Below are 17483 nucleotides of genomic sequence, written 5' to 3' on the forward strand. Positions count from 1 at the left end.
CATTTAATTTTAACATCCGCTGTTAAATGTAACTGACTGTTCTGTTTTTACTTCTTTCCTGAGAAGGAGGAAACACATGTGCATCTGTTTAACCACGACACCTCTCTAAGTCAACATAATATTCTCCCCAAAAGAAATGTTATTTTCTTCTGACAGAGACTTGAGTTGTTTTTGTTATGTTTAACATTGACACAGCTAAACGCTGAGTGCAAACTGGAAAAAAGCCAGTTTTTCAGTCAATGCTTTGCCGGAGCTGGAAGCTTTGATACCTGAGATGGGCGACAGCCATCTGAGGGGAAAATTTTAATTTTTAATTACTGCAACGAGACATTTGTGCCAACCCGGCAGGGTCTGATAAGGCTGTTTTGTGACGAAAAGCCAAGCCGTCTCATTGAGTTTGTACGAACCTATAAGTGATGACCTCAGGGCAGATCTTAATCGTCTGGACCTTAGAGTCCGGCACGCAAGCCTTCACCTCCAATGAGACAGAGGGAAAGCCTCCAACATTGCTGAGCTGATGAGCTGTACCTAATTAAACATTACACACAAAAGTTTTGCAGAACAACCTGATTAAATAGCTGAGGCAAACTTGATAAAATTCTTCAGACTTGCAGTAAAATAAAAGTTACTAAAAATAATCTGGCTAAGAYCTTAACACCTTCTTTCTAAATYGACAAACTGGTGCCCCAACTTGGTAAATGTGTAGTGCAGGACAGAAATAGTTGTCACCCTTTCTTTTTCTCTCCTAACAACTTGCTACATAGGGTTAATTTACTCATTTATATCTGTTCAAGTTGTTAGCAGYATGGTATGATCAYGTCCAAAAGAAGGTGCTAATTGATGCTTTTTTTCTGTTCCTCAGTGTGTGCCAACGTGTTGGGCAAACTTTGCAGAGGTTGCATCAGTTCTCTAAAACCATAGTGTGACTGGGATTTACTATGAAGAACTATATACCTGTTCTTAAATAGTCAAACATTTGCATATTTCTTGCTTTTATTTGCRTTAACTTTAAATGTGTTGCAGGATGTTTAGCTGGTCGTATGAATTTGGGCGGGATGTCCTGTGTGTGGACTACATGGTCTTCACTCTTCGCCTCCTTCACATTGTTGCCATTCACAAACAGCTGGGACCCAAGATTATCATTGTTGGCAAGATGGTGAGAAATGCTGTTAAATATTTAATTATTTGTAATTTTACCTAATGTTTAATATGACAAGAAAATAAACAAACTATTTTGTTCAGGTGAAAGATGTCTTCTTCTTCCTCTTCTTCCTGGGAGTGTGGCTCATGGCGTACGGAATAGCCAATCAGGCTTTGCTTTACTCCTATGATCCTAACTTTGGTCGCATTTTCCGAAGAGTTTTCTACAGACCTTACTTGCACATCTATGGACAGATTCCTGTGGAGGAGGTCGATGGTATGAGGGCGTTTTTGTTCAGCTTGTATTACACTTTTTTTCACATTCAATGCAATATTTTCTAGGCTACATCATTGATGGCTGTTGTGTTTTGTGTGAATATGTCATAGACGGTAATATAAGCGTACTTTTTCTTAATTTTGCTGGATTTTTTTCCTTCCATTCCAGTTGGTAAGGTGTGGGATGTAACCTGTACAGATGACACAACATTGATTGAGGGTGGTGCAGAGCCATGCAGATCTACGCACAATAACTGGCTGGTGGCCATTCTGTTAGTTATTTATCTCCTGGTTACAAACATTCTACTCATAAACCTGCTTATTGCAATGTTTAGGTAGGTGGGCCAGCAGCACAGTGAATGTAAATGTATGGTCTCAGTCTGTTTATATTTAAACGTGATCTTGTGTGCACACAGCTACACCTTCACTGAAGTGCAGGCCAACAGTGACATCTACTGGAAGTTTCAGCGCTACAACCTAATTGTCCAGTATCACTCCAAGCCCTCACTGGCTCCTCCTTTCATCATCCTCTCTCACATCAATTTATTTATCAAGAGGGTCATCCGTAAGGTTCCCTCTGTCAAGATCCACCACTTTGGTTAGTATTAAACTGGAGGCTTATTTTAACTGTATGCAGTAAAGTTAGGTTTGATGATTAAAAGTTGTCTTGGTGGTTGTTTACTTGCTGCCTTTTCCCAATGAACACAAGTAACTAGCAGAGTACTCATCATCCCTTTGTCCTTTTTGTCCCTAGTTTTGCTGTTGTGTTTTCTGTGGTGATCTGCGAACACCAGAGTTGCACATTAATGACAGTCTTTTCAATTAGTTTTGCAGTTAAAGGGAAAAGCAGCAAACAGATTAATGACGTGGGAAAGTATCCAGAAAGAAGACTTCCTGACTGCTCAAAACAAAATCCAGAAGAGTAGTGACTCGGAGAAACTGAAGCGGATGTCTGACAAGTGAGCCCTCATTGCTGAATCACAGCAGCAGGAATATTAATGACATGGAGGCAAAAATTTGTCTTGTTATCTCTTGTTTTTATTTTTATTTTTTTCAGGCTGAATGGTGTGATGAAACAGTTGTCTGAAATCAAAGAGTTTGAACACAGACTCAAATCCCTGGAGAATGAGGTAAACATGATGTATGCACTGATGATGACCACTAATTTGAAATTCATTGACTTTACGTTTTTGCGTGTGCACCACCAGAGCGTTCATTGTATTCATGAAAATTTTTGGCAAAATTTTGATTTAACACTACAGATGCTGTTGCAAAAAGTTTTTTTTTTAAAAATAAAACTCAATGTTTGTGTGTAATATTCTCTAACACATACATCAGTATGTGAATGTGTGTGTGAATGAATAATGTAAAGCATCTTTGATTGTCCTAAAAAAGTGCTGTATAAGACTAATGTAGTATTATTGTACCGTACCGTACCATACCACTTTTATTTATAAAGCACTTTAAATAGCACAAGGCCAAACACAGTGCTGTACAGTAGACAGAGACAACAGGACGTAGTTAAAATGCAAATCAAAATATTGAGCTTTTATATTTACAGTATAGAACAGAGTTATGATACACAGTGAGGTTTTGCACCATCTCACTCAGACTCAAAGTCAAGGGAGTTGTAGTGTGTTTTAAACGAGACTTGAAGACAGCGAGTGAAAGGTTATTATTATTATTATTATGCACAGTTTGTAAAATAACTTCCTCAATTAAAGCATTCATTGGAAAAGTTACTGCAGTAGAAGGTTTTCTAATATTACAGGCATGCATGTTGCAGAAGRTAATATGAACAGTCACCAGCAGAGGGGGAGCATGTAACATTGAACAAGCTTTGAGTGAAGGTTTTTTTTAGAGGGAAAACAATTTTCAAGCTGAGGCTAGTGACATTCTCATGTCTCTTCTTACTTTTAGTAATGGTAAAGGGCAGGTTTTGTGTTTGTTTACTAAAACTTGTTCTTTCCCGTGTTTCCACTCTTAACTCAAAGCTAAGCTACCTGTCTGCTTGCAAACACCTCATTTACTGTAACAAAATATATCAGCCATTCACGATGGATTACCATGGAAATCGTTAGGTAGTTGTTTTCTTGCACTATTCACTAAAATTTTGTGCAGGAAAGTAGCTGTAGAAACTGGATTAAATCAGCACTTTTGGTCATTTTGGCTCGTTTACTTTTAGAATCTCTCCTGCATTTTTATGATGTTATTTTTTTAAAACTATGATGAATGTCACTGAGGATCAGTGTCTTTTGTGGGGGAAAATAACTGAAGTTGCACCAAACAGTTTTTATTCTTCCTCTCAGATGGAGTACAGCTCAGATGCTCTCAGGTGGATTGTGGAAACTTTGGCACAAAGCAGCACATTGAAAAACCCTCGACCTCCACCTGTATCAAGAGGTAAACCTCAGCAGTTATAAAAACGAACACATTTCAAAACAAATGTTTACTGAAGTCCTGTGCAATGCAGCATATGAGCTTGTTTGTCTAGTTACTGAATGGTGCAAGATGTTTCCCATCAAAATGTCACAATCACTCAGTAATCTGTCTTTCTCTGAACTTTTCTACACAGATGCCGTCTCCACTTCCTCCAGTTCATATTGATTATGCCTTTGGGTTATCACTGAGGCAGTAAGGATCAGGAAAAAGACAAATACTAGAGCACATAGTCATGTTTATCACTACAGTTTACAACCAAGACCAGAACTAAATAAGTTCACCTTTTAAAAACTGACAGTATTTTGTTAAGGAAAACTTTTTTAAATACCAAGAGCAATGGATGAATGTTATTAACAATTTACATTCTGGTAAAACAGATGTTTACACTTGGTTGCATTAAATGTACATTTATGTTGCTACTGCTCAGTAAATTTTATAAAGAGAATGAAAAAACATTTTTACAGAAATTTGAGATTTTTCTATATTTATGAGAAGATTTATGTTTCTGTTACAGACTCATTAGCTTTATTTTTTGTGTTTTTTGGTAAATTTTTAAGTGTAAATTATTTAAAATAAATTTTGACTGAGACATTGTTCAGTTTTACAGGCTTTTATTAAAATTGTCTTGTTTTCATTCCATATGGTTAGCAAAGTTAAAATGATGTTTTGTTTCCTCCTGTAGATGTCCCACCACTGAGCTAATGGTGGCCATTTTAAACAAATTAAAAACGTCAAAGATAATACTTGTTTTCTTTTGTTTTCTTATGAAGTGTTTCCCCTATTATTGCCCCCCACCCCTGCAACTGAATAGCCCTGTCCTCAGTGTTTCTTAATTTAACTTTTGACATAAAACCAAATACTGCTTCTTCAGTGTCCTGKTTTCTGTTGAAACACACCTTAACTTTCGATGACGGACGAAGGAAAAAAATGGAAAACAAATTTCTTTTGTTAACCAAGGACAGAAGGAAAAGCCTAAGGCTGATGGAAGGCTGCAAAAAATGAAGCCAGTTTAATTTATTTTATAAGTTGAAAATAAAACTAGGAGGCAGGATGTTATGGAGTCAGCAGAGAAGTGTTGTGAGTCGTGCAAAAGGTGCATGGTGCTGGGTTTCACTGTGACATGACTCCACTGAAGGTCACATAGTGGAGCAAACCATTGAAGGAGCCTTTGCTCTAAATAGTCATTCAGACCACCTGTCAGCTGCAGGCAGCAGCTCTCAGAGAAACCGTGTCATCACTTTACTGCTGCCTCCCTGCAGGACATCTGTGTGGAGGCACACAACCACGTGAATAAATACTTCCCTYTGTTTCCTGGCTTCATTGATTCCAAATCTGATGATTAATATAAGAGAAAAAAGAACTGCGGAATGTGCAGCTCAACTTTCTTCACTGGTATTTAAAACCACAATGTCCATCATCCTGACAGGCTCTCGTCTTTGAGGAGATTTAGTTACAAGCAGCAATTAATAAACTTTCTGTTTGCCTTAGTCAATCAGTTACTCTCAGTTTGATTTTATTCATTCAGTGCAATTGATCTGGGTTCATTACATTAAAGTTTCAAATTGAAAAAATGTGTGTTTTTAATAGAAAGTGTCTATCCACAGGATCAGTTTATTTTTAATTGGATGTATTTTCATCAAGTTTATTTGTTGCAAGACTTGTCTTATTACATTTTCAGTACAAGCTATAGGTATATTAACCTCAATAAAACATACTTTCTGTTTGTACTTATGCATATTTACATCACTTTTAAACAAGTTTAGGGCCAAACAAAAATGTGTAAAATAAAAATAGATTATAAAGAAACAACACAGAAAACAATCAGACAACAGCACTGGCCTTGTCATGTGCAGCTCTAGATAATTTTTAAATCCTCCCTCATGAAAATATTATGTTATTTTACTTCCCAGTGTATTAATGTTGCAAAAGTTTGGGCAACACGATGGTTCAGAGTTTAGCACTGATGCCTCAGCAAGGTCCTGGGTTCAATCCCTGGTTTGTATCCAGGATCTTTCTGTACAGAGTTTGCTTGTTCTTCTCRTGCTTGTGTGYGTTTTCTCCGGGTATTCCAGTTTCCTCCCACAAACCAAAAACATGCACTTMAGGTTGCCTTCAGGCCTCCATTGCTAAACAGATCTATGATCTCAATGGAATTTGCCRGGTTAAATAAAGGTTAATAATTACCTAATTATTTAGAACAATAAATTCTCCAGTTACCTTGAAGTAAGTCCAATCTCTAGTTTATATGTAGTACATGACGTGTAAAAGTTTACTCACTTTCATTTCCATGTCCTGTTTGACTGTCTTTACCTCAACCTCCTGAGAACAGGTGTTAAACCCCACAACACACTCTGATGCCCTGTATTAGGGGCATCAGGAGTATTCTTCCCAAACATGTGTCTTTGTCACTCATACGTGCAGCTGCTCAACTAACACACACACACACACACACACGACTTTTTCACTGTGTTCTCAGCACAGCACTGGCACTCGGCTCCCTCTGCCTCAGTGAACATGACCCTCTTCTTGCTGGCTGCAACGGTCTGGACCTGAACAAAGAAGCTGCAGCTCCATCACCTTTATTTCCTGTGGATTTTATAGGATTAAACACTTCCAACCAATCATCAGTTTTGAACTTTACATGCAAAAGACCAAACAAAAAAAAAAAAAAACGGTTGAAGTTTTCATTTACTATCTAAGCTGTTCAGTTTTCCATGATGGCTCCTGTGAGAGGCTGGGTGGTGACGCTGCTGCTGGTGCTCCTCTGCTCACTGCAGGGCTCACCCTCCGCTGAGGTGAGCGCCCAGGATGAAGACCTCCATGCCAAACATGCTGACGAGAATGAAGCTGCTGAGGAAGATGTAGAAGAGGAGGAGGAAGATGAAGATGTAGAAGAAGAGGAAGCAGAAAATGATGAAGAGGATGAGGAACAAGAAGCTTCTGATTTTGAGGAGGAAGCAGAGGATGAAGGAGCTGCTGTTGAGGAAGGGAATGGAGTTGCGGAGGAAGAAGAGGCTGAGGCAGAAGAGGAGCCTACTGATGAGGAGGAAGGAGAAGGGGAGAATGAAGTTGCAGAGGAAGAGGCTGATGATGGTGATGCTGAAGAAGAGGACAATGAGGATTCTGAAGAAGCGGAGGCCACAACAAAGGAAGAGGAGGAAGAAGATCATCTTGCTGGGGATGACACTGAAGATGAAGGTATACTCATTTTTTAAAATGAAATTACGCTTTAGAAGTTAGGCTGAGGGATTAAAAATCCTCCTCATCTTTGATCATTTTAGGGAATCTAAAATGCCCAGCAGCTCTCTAACACAGCCTGACTCGCCACAGCTGCTTTAGGAACACGGTCATACATTTCAATTCAAAAATAGAGCAGCTTATCTGTGATAGGTGACACTAATCAGATCTAAAGCAGTCTGTTCAGCCAATGTAACCTATAAGACACGAAACAGGTTCTGCTTTATGTGCCTAAAAATTAGCAAGATATTTAAGTAAATGTCACATTAAAAAGGTAAGTGTTCATGCAAAAGGAAAGTTTGTACTGTTATCACACTCTGGGTGTTTGTTGCGATCATGTTCACTGAGGCAGAAGGTAGAAGGCTACCAGGATCAGGATAGAGGGGGCTAAGGAACCCACCTTCACAGCTTGTGGGCAGGAAGTTCTTGGTTCAGACTGAAGTGTATGAGGCAAAGATTGAGTCCATTAGTAGACCATGCCCGGGTTATTTATGTAAAAAGCTGAATTAAGCTGATGACAATCATCCCAACACATCCCATGGCCCTGTTGAGAGCTTCATGGTATCATCTGTTTGCTCCAAACTGGTGTGTGTCACACTAGTGTGAAGCCCCACCCCCAAAATAAATAAATAAATAAATAAATAATGGAGCTTCCAAAAAACTGATGCTGATAATAAAAATGTTGGAATTTCAATCCCAGATGCATGGTGTCAGTAATAAGTAGTTCTGTCTGTATATGTATTGGGAAATGTAAGGTGATTGCTGCTGCAGCTGCTTGTCAACTACTGAGAGACTTAAATTTTAAATGCTTGGCCATATTAAATGCAAAAGGAGCACAACTTAATATAATCCACATTAAAACACTTAATACACTTTTTCTGTATGCTTGCTTTAGAGGAAGTTGACAACAAAACGGAAAACCTTGTCGACAAACACGAAGAGGGTGAAAGTGCTGACACGCAGCAGTTCCACTCAGGCTCTTTGTGTAGAGTTTGCTCCATATGTGAGGTACAATCATGAAGATTTCACTGATCAGCTGTGCTGCAATCAGTCTGATAACAGGCGAAGCCTTAATTAGCTGTGTTTTATTTCTTCTAGCATTGCTCTGAAAGCTGTGATAAATGTCCCTGTGAGGAGGGAGATGAGTCGGACCACTGTGAGCACTGTGAGGTAAGTTTCTTCACTGCCTGAAACACGACCAGAATTGAAGGCCTGGCCTGAAGGAATACACATCGTCTKCTGACTTTTGACAGTGGGCAATAATGAATGCAATTAAAAGAGCAATGCAACATTTTCACGTGAGCTTTTTTGATTTTTTCCAGAGCTGCTCATCGTGTTACATTTGCCCCATATTGTGTGACACAATTTGCACACCAGGTATTTGTACTGTATATATTGACAATAGTTAATGTTTGCTTTGATATTTGCTGGATTCCATACTTTTCCTCTGTTTCACTCTCTTAGGCGGCCTTGTTGATGAATTAACAGGATCCCTCTTTCAGTAAGATTTTCCTACAACACAYGTTACACCATGTTACACTCTGAGAGCTCATATAGCTTTATGATTTGTTGTGTTCAATGTCCTGTGTTTGTTTTGCTTTGCAGGACCGTTTCCTCTTTACTCTGAGCACATCAGAACATGTCAACACATGACGCTGTTCTTAGGTCAACAACAGAACAAGGATTGCTATCAATGACAAGAAATCATAATTTTTAATAATTACTGTATCCTCATGAGAAAAACACATAAGTCAGTCTTGCAGGGTTAATTATATTTTTATACAAGTTTCATTGTAAACAGCTAAAATAATTATTTTCATGTTGTATTGAGAATTTTAAATGACAAATCAGAAAGGTTAATGAAGTTTGCAGTGAATGTACAAAATGGTGTCCTCCGACTGCAAAGTCAAAGGTCACCACGTGTTAACACCGTACACACTAATTACAGACTGATCTGAAAATTAATGTGACACTTTCTTCAAAAACATACAGGATTGTAGATCCGACACAAACACAAATCAAAACTTTTATTTAGCTGAAGGGTTCCTGAATGCATCTACTGACTTTTTTATTATAATTTTATTTTTTATTTTTTTTGCTTCTCATGTAAAATGACAAACTGTGTTTGAGAAACTAAAGAAAACTATCTTTATATTGTTGTTGGATTTATTCAGTGATGGTAAGTATATGAGGCAGTAATGCCAGTAATTAAACTTTCCATGTCCTGAAGAATTTCTTTTCAGTGTATGTTTATTTATAAATGCATATGTATAAAAAAAAATCAGGCGTAATTTTGCATCAGTTTTCACAAAAGTGTTTTATCGTTCAAGCACTATGACCCCAAGTGACCTTTTCTGTGATTGTTTTGTCCACCATATAAATAGCATCGATACTGTGAGCCCATGGGAATTTTTATGCAGAACTCTGACTTGTCAGAACCCAAAGAGAAAAATTTGTTGATGAAACTCGTAAAAACAAAAAAATGGTAACATGAGGTTTCAAAATCAAGAAAATAAAATCAGCTTTTTCGAGAACTGTTTCAGTCCTGTCAGCTTTAGTGTTGAATTTAAAATTGCCATTTATACAATTTAGCTTCTATTATTTAAAAAAGAATGATTTTGTGCTTCCCTTCCCCCCAAGTTCAGTTCTACTTCTACTACTACCAGATCAACTCGTGCATAATCTCGTTACAWTTTACAAAACGAGTAAAACCATAATATATTTTTTAAAATCCYAGAATGTTTCTGTGGTCTCAGACTCCACCAGTAGGATGGAGAAAAAAACAAATCTTAACAGAAAGCCCCATCAGAGCTCGTGGAAGTCAAGGTTTTGTTTCAAGGCACAACAAAGTTTTTTGTTATTGTTGTTTGTGATTTAGCGAAACATGAAAAGGCAAATTATCTGAGCATGTCTGTGAATCAACACAAAAGAAAATGTAGTGATGTGTGGGTGAGGACACAAATAACTGGTCCATTAAACACTGATGTTTCTACAAACAAATTAATCATTACATTAAACAAAACCAAGTAATGATCGTCCTGGGGGCTGGAGAAAGATCATATTTTCCTTTACATCTCAAACTTTCCACCTTCTACTTGTAAACAAAAAGTAAATAGATTAGATTTGGGTGTTGCTGGTAAAAAATTAATGGGCTATTTCAGGGAAATCTAAAATATAAAGTTTTGGGAACAGCTGAGCTATTAAGAAGTAAATATCAGAAAACTTACCAATAAGCAACTTGGAAATTCAACTTTTAACACATTATGCAATTGATTACATACAAAGTACAGAATGTGAAAAAAACAAAAACAAATGGTGCAAGTTATCAGAAAATTCCAACACCTGAAACAAAAAGAAAACTTATGAACTTTCTAAAGTGTCATGAATCTTTTGTTTAGCTTTTCTGAAATATATATATATATAAACTGCTTTTCTTTTCTGGTGTTTGCCAAGCTTCATTTAGTAAGTCAGTTTCACTAATCTGTTGAACAATCATTTTTTGTATGCACACTAAAGTGCAAGTGCTGAACATATCGTTGTTTCTCRTTGCAAAAATTAAGAGCCAACATTCTTATGATGATTTGTAACAATTTTAGGTATCAGTTTTCAAACCTCCCTGCAAATTAAAGACTTAATCTGGCTCTGGTGAATTGTTCTCCATCTACTATTGTCATGTGTTGTTTGCAACCACATTCTTTTGACATTTATGCCTTTTAAACACCAAAATCTTCAAACATTCAAATCAAACATTTGATGTTCGATCAAAAGTTTATGGAGTTAAAAGCTCAGAAAAGAACAGTTTTAGCAACTCAATTTTATTTTTGCCAATCTTACTCAGAGGTTGAATTTTGTTTGGTAACGTTGCAGCAGATCCTGTTACGACACCCTGTGRGCTTGTTTTCACTTCTGCATTAATGTGCTTATGTTCATCATCAGGGCGAAATGAGATCCAGGAGACATTCATTGTGTTGTTCCAAGACMTAACACAGAGGACAGTTCAAGACCGTCTTCATTTCTCTGGCCGTTATCAGTTGTTTTGATTCCAGCCTGTCGCTGCTTCATTCTCCTTGCTGGTGGAGAAAAAGCTTTTCTCTGTAACTCTGGCCATTTGTTGTCATCTAAGCGCTGAATCCTTCCTGAGAGATTTTGGTCTGGCATCAAGAGAGTTCCAYACAGCTAGACCCTCAGAAACAGCTCCCATCTCATCCAGTTGATCTCTCCTCTCACTCCGGATTTACATTACTTGCATTCCGTCTCCGCTCCGCTGCGCAGGTCGCAGCTGCACCGTTTCAAGTCCAGTTTACACCACCTCCGCTCTGCTCTGGTCAGACGTGCAGGAAGCAGATGTGCGATAAATTCAGTGATAAGTGTGGAAGTCACAGCAAAAAATAATTCTGTCAAAGATGAACTCCAAACACGGCTGAAAACAACGATATAAAGGCTTTTATGGTTGAAACTGTCTCACTGCCATCTTTCTGAAACTTCTGATTTCAAAATAAAATCCATGTGTATCGTGTGTATCCATCTGCTTCCCAAACAGAATGATACATTCTGACAGCATTTGTGTAGAAATATATCTGTATATTTATTAATATAGCCGCAATTTCGACATTATTCCAACAAATTATTCTGCCGAATAATATTGTATTTTGAAAATACGGATGTTGTGCTCATTTCTTTTCCTGTTGGTGCAACGTAATCTTTAAAATTTGACTCCGGCCTGCTCCGTCGTCCGGCAAAAATAGGATCTGTTCTAATTTTGACAGATCGCCGTCGGCTCACAGCCGCCCTGCTCAGCCAGTGTAAACACTCTATTTGATTATAATGGGTGCGTATTTGCTGTGGAGGTCGGACCGGAGTGGAGCGGAGATGGAACTCAAGCAATGTAAATTGGGGGTCAGCCTTCTCGCTCATTTGAACGCATGTTGAGTTCTCCAAAGCATTCATCTCTTCCAGACGATGAATCTTGAGCTCCAACACCATCACCTTTTGGAAAAGCTGGCAGAAATCCTCTTTTGAAAAGAAAGGAGGTATCCTGAAGCTTTTCTGTACTCACTCTCAGCAGTTGATGTTTCAAAATCTTCCCAGGTTGTTCAACAGCCAAATATAAAATCCAATGTTCTGTTTATTCAAGATCATCCATCACGGTCGGTGGTCACCAGCGTATTTCTGTTGTTAAAAAGGTTATTTTGATCCAGCTGGAGTCACAGTCCTGAGCAGTCCTTGCTCACTTATATCAGTCCACCTGCGATGTGGCCTTGGTCTGTCGATCTCCTAGTGGATCCTGTTCGTGACGCCAAAATTGTTGTGGAAATCTTTATTTAACCAAAACAGAAACACGTGGTCCAAAAATAAAAAGTACTCCGTGAACGGTCAAGAGGAACAAGACACACAACATGTCACACAGGGCAGTGGTACATAGAATGTAAGCCCTGAGGCAGTGTCAAATACATGCATTTATACAGGATGTTATCCAAACAGACAATAAACATCTCTCTTGGTGCTGAAGCTGGACCAAGTAGAGAATGATGTTTGATAAACAGCAACAAGAATGATTATTCTAACAGATATTGTCCTGATCTTAAAACACTTTCAGAGAAAACGGAAGATAAAAAACGTGGAACCAGAAAACATGATGACATTTTAAGGCAAGCAAAAGAGGTCACTGACRCTTGGYCTGAGAAGAATGTAGGACTTTGAAGGATGAGTTATTTTTCCAGGACAGTTACTTAAGTGTGATTTGTGAACCATTCAGACATTAAAAAAACAACTGCAGCAACTGGATGTGTCAGTGTTTTAAACAAATCAGACAAATCAACAAAGAACGAAATATAAATATGATATTAAGACACTTTGATAGCAGTCGGTGCCAAAGACACAATTTGTTCCTATCACATTAGTTAAATAAAATAAATAAATAAATAAAACAACGATTCCAGTTTGACACATAAAATGGCATTTGGCACCAACAAAATGATTCTTCAAGTGGTTTCAGTTGAAAAACTGGTCCTCTGATGATAATGCGTCTTTCAGGTCCTGTGCATAACTTTATTTTTTTTAGTTTTTTTTTTTTGTACTTGTAGTTTCATACACTGTTCATCTGCTGTTGACATCGCTTCTTTTGTCATCCAATTGTTAATTTTTTTTCATGTAATTAAGCACATACACTGCAAGAACTCTCCATCTAACCAAGTCTTACAATCTTATATAAAAGTATTTTTGATCTTGTTTTGAGATTGATATAATGAACAAAAGCAGAATGTGTTAGATTATTAATTTTGTTAGCCTGGAAAATTTCCTTATTTCAAAAAGTCAAGTGCAATTGCCTCACTGTACTGGAAGATTGTTCCACTTAATGTGAGAAGATTCAGACTATAATCAAATATTTTTAAACTTATTTTTAGATGGCTAATTTTTGAAGTGTGCACTGCACAGATTCACTGTTATGGTCAGGACTGGATAAAAATGAGTGAAAATTTTGTGATAAAAGTTTAGGGTTAAAGGAAAAACTCAGGAAGATGACCAGAAAGCCTGGATAACTGTTGATCAAAAGTGCTTTGAAAGATTTCAAGGCAGTAAGGTGAAATAAGGGCACCTCTTTGAGGACAGTGATGTACATACTGTACGTTGGACAGAGAAGACAAATGGTCAGAGTGGACTTAAACAAAGCTGTTCATTTCACACACACAAAAGACCAAAATTAAACTAAAAGTTGATTCGAGGTTTCTTCCCAGCACCAGTTTGCATCTTCATCAAGGGTGTAACTTTGTGCTGAAAGTTGGTGGGGACGCACCGTGGGGGACGGGGTCTGACGTACCCACAGTTGTGCGACCAGGTTTTTCTGTTGTTCATGTCTTCAGTGTGTGCTCAGTTTAACTGTCTGCATCAACAACTGCACACCAAATGTTTCTGTTGTGATGCAATAATACTCAAACCATGTTAACTGAGATTATGYTCACCTTCATTCAACCATGTACTGTATCAGCCCTTTAAACTCTCTAAGAATACAGTTTGATAATCAGCCATAGTTTCATACAGAGACACACAGGTGGAGCACAGGTGTGTTGGTTTATCCTCTCACATAAGTCTTATAATATGTGGAAAGGACACACTGGAGGGGGGTCTGGGGGGCGGGTCCTCCCTCAGAAATTTTTGAATAAAATAGAATATTTCCTGATTTCTAATGCATTTTAACAGGTTGTTAAAGATACTTTTACCTACATAAATAAACACCTGATTTAATGACTAGAGACAGATTCTTCATTAAACCAGTTGCATTGTCCTGTTTTTAAATTCAGTTATAACTCAGACATTTAAATTAATGTGACAGATTATCCCAAACAAGCTTAGAGGAGGTTTTTACATTTATTTATAAGATCGATATGTGGATGTTTGGAACTGATTAGAAAGCTAATGAGGGAGGATTGACAGATTTATTTACTGACCTTTATTTAACTGGGAAAATTCCAATTATGAAAACCAATTTCTACCACTTCCTACAAATAAAAGTTACATTTAAATAAGCCTATCACTTTTATACTGGTCAAAATAAAATAAATTGTTAAGCATGCAGTAGATTATGTATTTAGATCAGTAATTTATTTCATTAAGTTCACACAATTGACTAGAATGTACTCAAAATAACATTTTATATTTCCTTCACACCTGCCCATCACCTTCATCTCCTACCTGAGACATCCTGTCCTCCTACCTGAGACACTCTGCCCTACCTGCTGCCTCTACCTCTGTATTCAGCTCCTACATCAACAGATAGATTAAGTATTATGTTTTTTACTGCCACCTGAATTCAGTCAGCTTTAAAAAGTCAAGAAAATAACGTGTAAATTATGAAGCTAGCAGATTAAATTAGGGAAATAATCTGTGATTTATGAATGTCAATCATAACAGGGAATCAATAAATATCATCAGAGTGGACCTGGACTCAATCTTAGCATTAAAATACAGTTTAACTTGTTAAAAAACCTCAAAAATAGATAATGTCATCATTAAATGAATGCTAACGTTAGCTGATAGATAACTAGCTGCAAGCTAACTTTTCATAAGAAAAATAACTGTCCTGTCCTACATTTTGACTTATTTTTGATCCTTTGTAAAGAATAAAGTTTTTCAAGAGCTGGACGTTATCAAACCATTACCTGCTCCAGTAGTTTTGAGGCTCTGACCACCACGTTGTTTTACAGCAGGCAGCTAGCGAGTTGGTATGGAATTCTGGAGTTGGTAAATATTTACAGGTGAGTGGTTTCTTACAGAGTTCAAGGATGGGTGCAGCTCAGAGGAGAAGGCTTGGATCAAGGCAGGTGAGTATAAACAGGTTTCCAACAGGTTTGAGGCAGGTGAGCAGTTTGGTTATTAGAGGTTGGAGGCAGACAGGTAGGTGATTGAGCAGGCTTGTTTTCCTTGCAGCTGGGGGGCACAGAGATTATGCAGGAAGAGTGGTCCAAAGCAACACTGGTTCCACGGGTTGATCTTTCAGGATTACTGAACACAGAGACAGAACAGGTAAGATRCTTAAGATCAATCTTAAACAAGAAAAAGCTCAGGACTAATACCATATGGTAAGAGTTGCTSCKSCGAGGACCAGATCTTCAGTGCAGCCTTATAAAGCCAAGTTGCTCACAAGGAAGGCCTGTCTGCAGATGAGGTCAATCAGGAGCTGGCCAATCAGGAGGCAGGAATCCCTCAACACAGTTTCTAAGTGCGGTAACGCACCTTTCAGTTGTTTGCCTATCGCCAAAAAAAGAAACAAAGAAGAAGAAGAAGAAGAGGAGGAGGAGGAGAAGAAGAAGAGTTTCTAAGTTTGAAACTCTCAGTTAGAATTGAGAAAACTCTTTCAACAATTAAATTTCTTCCAGATTCAAAAAAGAGTTTCAGTTGCCTTCAGTTCATCTCATAAGGAAGATACACCACAGTTTTGATTTAAATGTAAATGAAGTCAGTGGAGTGGTTTTGCTTTTATTGCACCTATTTAGATAACTAATTGACAAGCCTCCTCCATCATGCTTTTGATGTTGTATACACAGAGAGGGCTCCACCCAGAGCAAAACTCTGAAGCTATAAAACCACTGCGAATTTACTCTGGGCACCTTTTCCGTTCTTTATCAAGAAACGAACATTTGCGTTTGAGGTGACGTTTGAATTTGACAGATTGCTCTTGAAGCCTTGGAGGTTTGAGACATGGACAGTAAGGTCAGTAAAAAATAAAATAAAATAATAAAAGCACAGAAATCTCATTTGTCTTAGATGATGTGGCATACAGGTGAGTCAAAAATGTTTAAGGATATAGATGTTTCATTGTCATCTCAGAGTCTTTAATGTTAAGCAAATTCATGGATGAATCTGAAAGATTCATAATAACTTAGTTCAAACTTTAGGATTCATCATTAATGTACATTTTCATCTCTTCCAGCAGGTTTATCTCCCCTCACTGGTGTTCCTTCTGAGTTTGGTGTCTTTGGTAAAATGCTGTAAGTAAATTTGAATGTCTTGTTAGCTCTATTTATTCATGCTTGCTTTTAACATTAGACTGCATGTGCTGCAGTTATACAAATTAAATTCACACTTGGGTGATCCTTTTTTTGGGGGCAACATTCATGTCCGCATGATTCTCTTACCCTGATTTTTTTCTAAAATGTGCCAAATATTTACAACAAAGTATTTTAATTATACATTTAGATGTTTGCCATCATTCAAATATAAATGAAATGTTTTAAAAATATTATTTTGTACTTTACACACCTTTTTGGTGACACACGGTCAATTTTATTGTGTCCGCGGTGCAGTGTTACAGATTTCCTCAAGAAGTTTAAACAATAAAATAAATTTTATTTTTTTCTTCAATAATTTGATTGACTGGACTAAACCTTATTTTGTTATTAAACTGAATTTGTTGAAACTGTTTTTTGATTTGATATTTTTCCTTATATTATACATGTCCCAGTAGTAACTTTCCACCCTGTTAGAATGTTTCCTTTTTGCCCTCAAAAAGACTACAATTCCATAAAAGTCGTTTAAAAGAAGTGACATCAATTGGTTTTTGAGGGAATTCAACTGTGGACAACAAGATAAGCTTCATCTGTCACTCTCTCCTTACTTTTTTAATCTTAAATATATTAAACCTGTATGAGTCAACCTTAAAGTTCCACCCTGTTAAGATAAATTATGGGAAGTGTTTATTCAGTAGAATAAAAAAAAACATATTAAATTTAGTCATTAAAGGTTTGCTATTCTGTTGAAGATTAACTATGTAAATGTTGACCACACAAAGAACTACAGCTAGATTAGCTAAAAAAAATTCCACTCTGTTGTGTTCCACCCTGTTAGGTTTATGAACCAAACAGTGTGGAACGAGGACATAACAGGGTGGAAAT

The 17483-nt window shown here is 37.4% G+C and overlaps 3 protein-coding genes across 4 annotated transcripts in view; all 3 read left to right on the plus strand.

Annotated features, from left to right (window-relative positions):
* Positions 1-1023: 1023 nt before the first annotated feature.
* Positions 1024-4401, plus strand: LOC106521354 (transient receptor potential cation channel subfamily M member 5; the record flags this gene model as incomplete). The annotated part of the gene is given in 8 exon segments (XM_014013889.1): positions 1024-1156; positions 1243-1417; positions 1586-1751; positions 1833-2014; positions 2243-2375; positions 2474-2546; positions 3726-3819; positions 3992-4401. Coding segments are annotated over 8 exon segments (988 nt in total), but the record flags the coding sequence as incomplete, so codon positions are not given.
* Positions 4402-6349: 1948 nt separating this feature from the next.
* Positions 6350-9327, plus strand: hrc (histidine rich calcium binding protein). Its single transcript, XM_014013892.1, has 6 exons — positions 6350-7056; positions 7991-8103; positions 8194-8265; positions 8418-8472; positions 8560-8596; positions 8701-9327. Exons 1-6 carry the CDS (start codon positions 6573-6575, stop codon positions 8720-8722), a joined length of 783 nt encoding a protein of 260 aa, XP_013869346.1. The 5' UTR covers positions 6350-6572; the 3' UTR covers positions 8723-9327.
* Positions 9328-14353: 5026 nt separating this feature from the next.
* LOC106521355 (carbonic anhydrase) overlaps positions 14354-17483 on the plus strand; it is a 10497-nt gene continuing 7367 nt past the window's right edge. The window contains exons 1-2 of one of the 2 annotated variants that reach the window (XM_014013890.1): positions 14354-16302; positions 16523-16580. In XM_014013890.1, coding sequence (XP_013869344.1) covers positions 16291-16302; positions 16523-16580 — 70 coding nt within the window. In that variant the 5' untranslated portion in view covers positions 14354-16290. The remainder of the gene's footprint in view (positions 16303-16522; positions 16581-17483) is intronic. The other variant, XM_014013891.1, reaches the window with a different exon arrangement.

Source organism: Austrofundulus limnaeus, unplaced genomic scaffold (assembly GCF_001266775.1).
Source record: "Austrofundulus limnaeus strain Quisiro unplaced genomic scaffold, Austrofundulus_limnaeus-1.0 Scaffold108, whole genome shotgun sequence".
NCBI lineage: Eukaryota > Metazoa > Chordata > Actinopteri > Cyprinodontiformes > Rivulidae > Austrofundulus > Austrofundulus limnaeus.

Excerpts from the sequence above, each read along its gene's own strand:
- hrc (XM_014013892.1), top strand. The coding sequence starts at position 6,573 with ATGATGGCTCCTGTGAGAGGCTGGGTGGTGACGCTGCTGCTGGTGCTC. Across the intron at positions 7,057-7,990 it reads GGATGACACTGAAGATGAAG|AGGAAGTTGACAACAAAACG; the intron begins GTATACTCATTT and ends TGCTTGCTTTAG. Across the intron at positions 8,266-8,417 it reads ACCACTGTGAGCACTGTGAG|AGCTGCTCATCGTGTTACAT; the intron begins GTAAGTTTCTTC and ends GATTTTTTCCAG.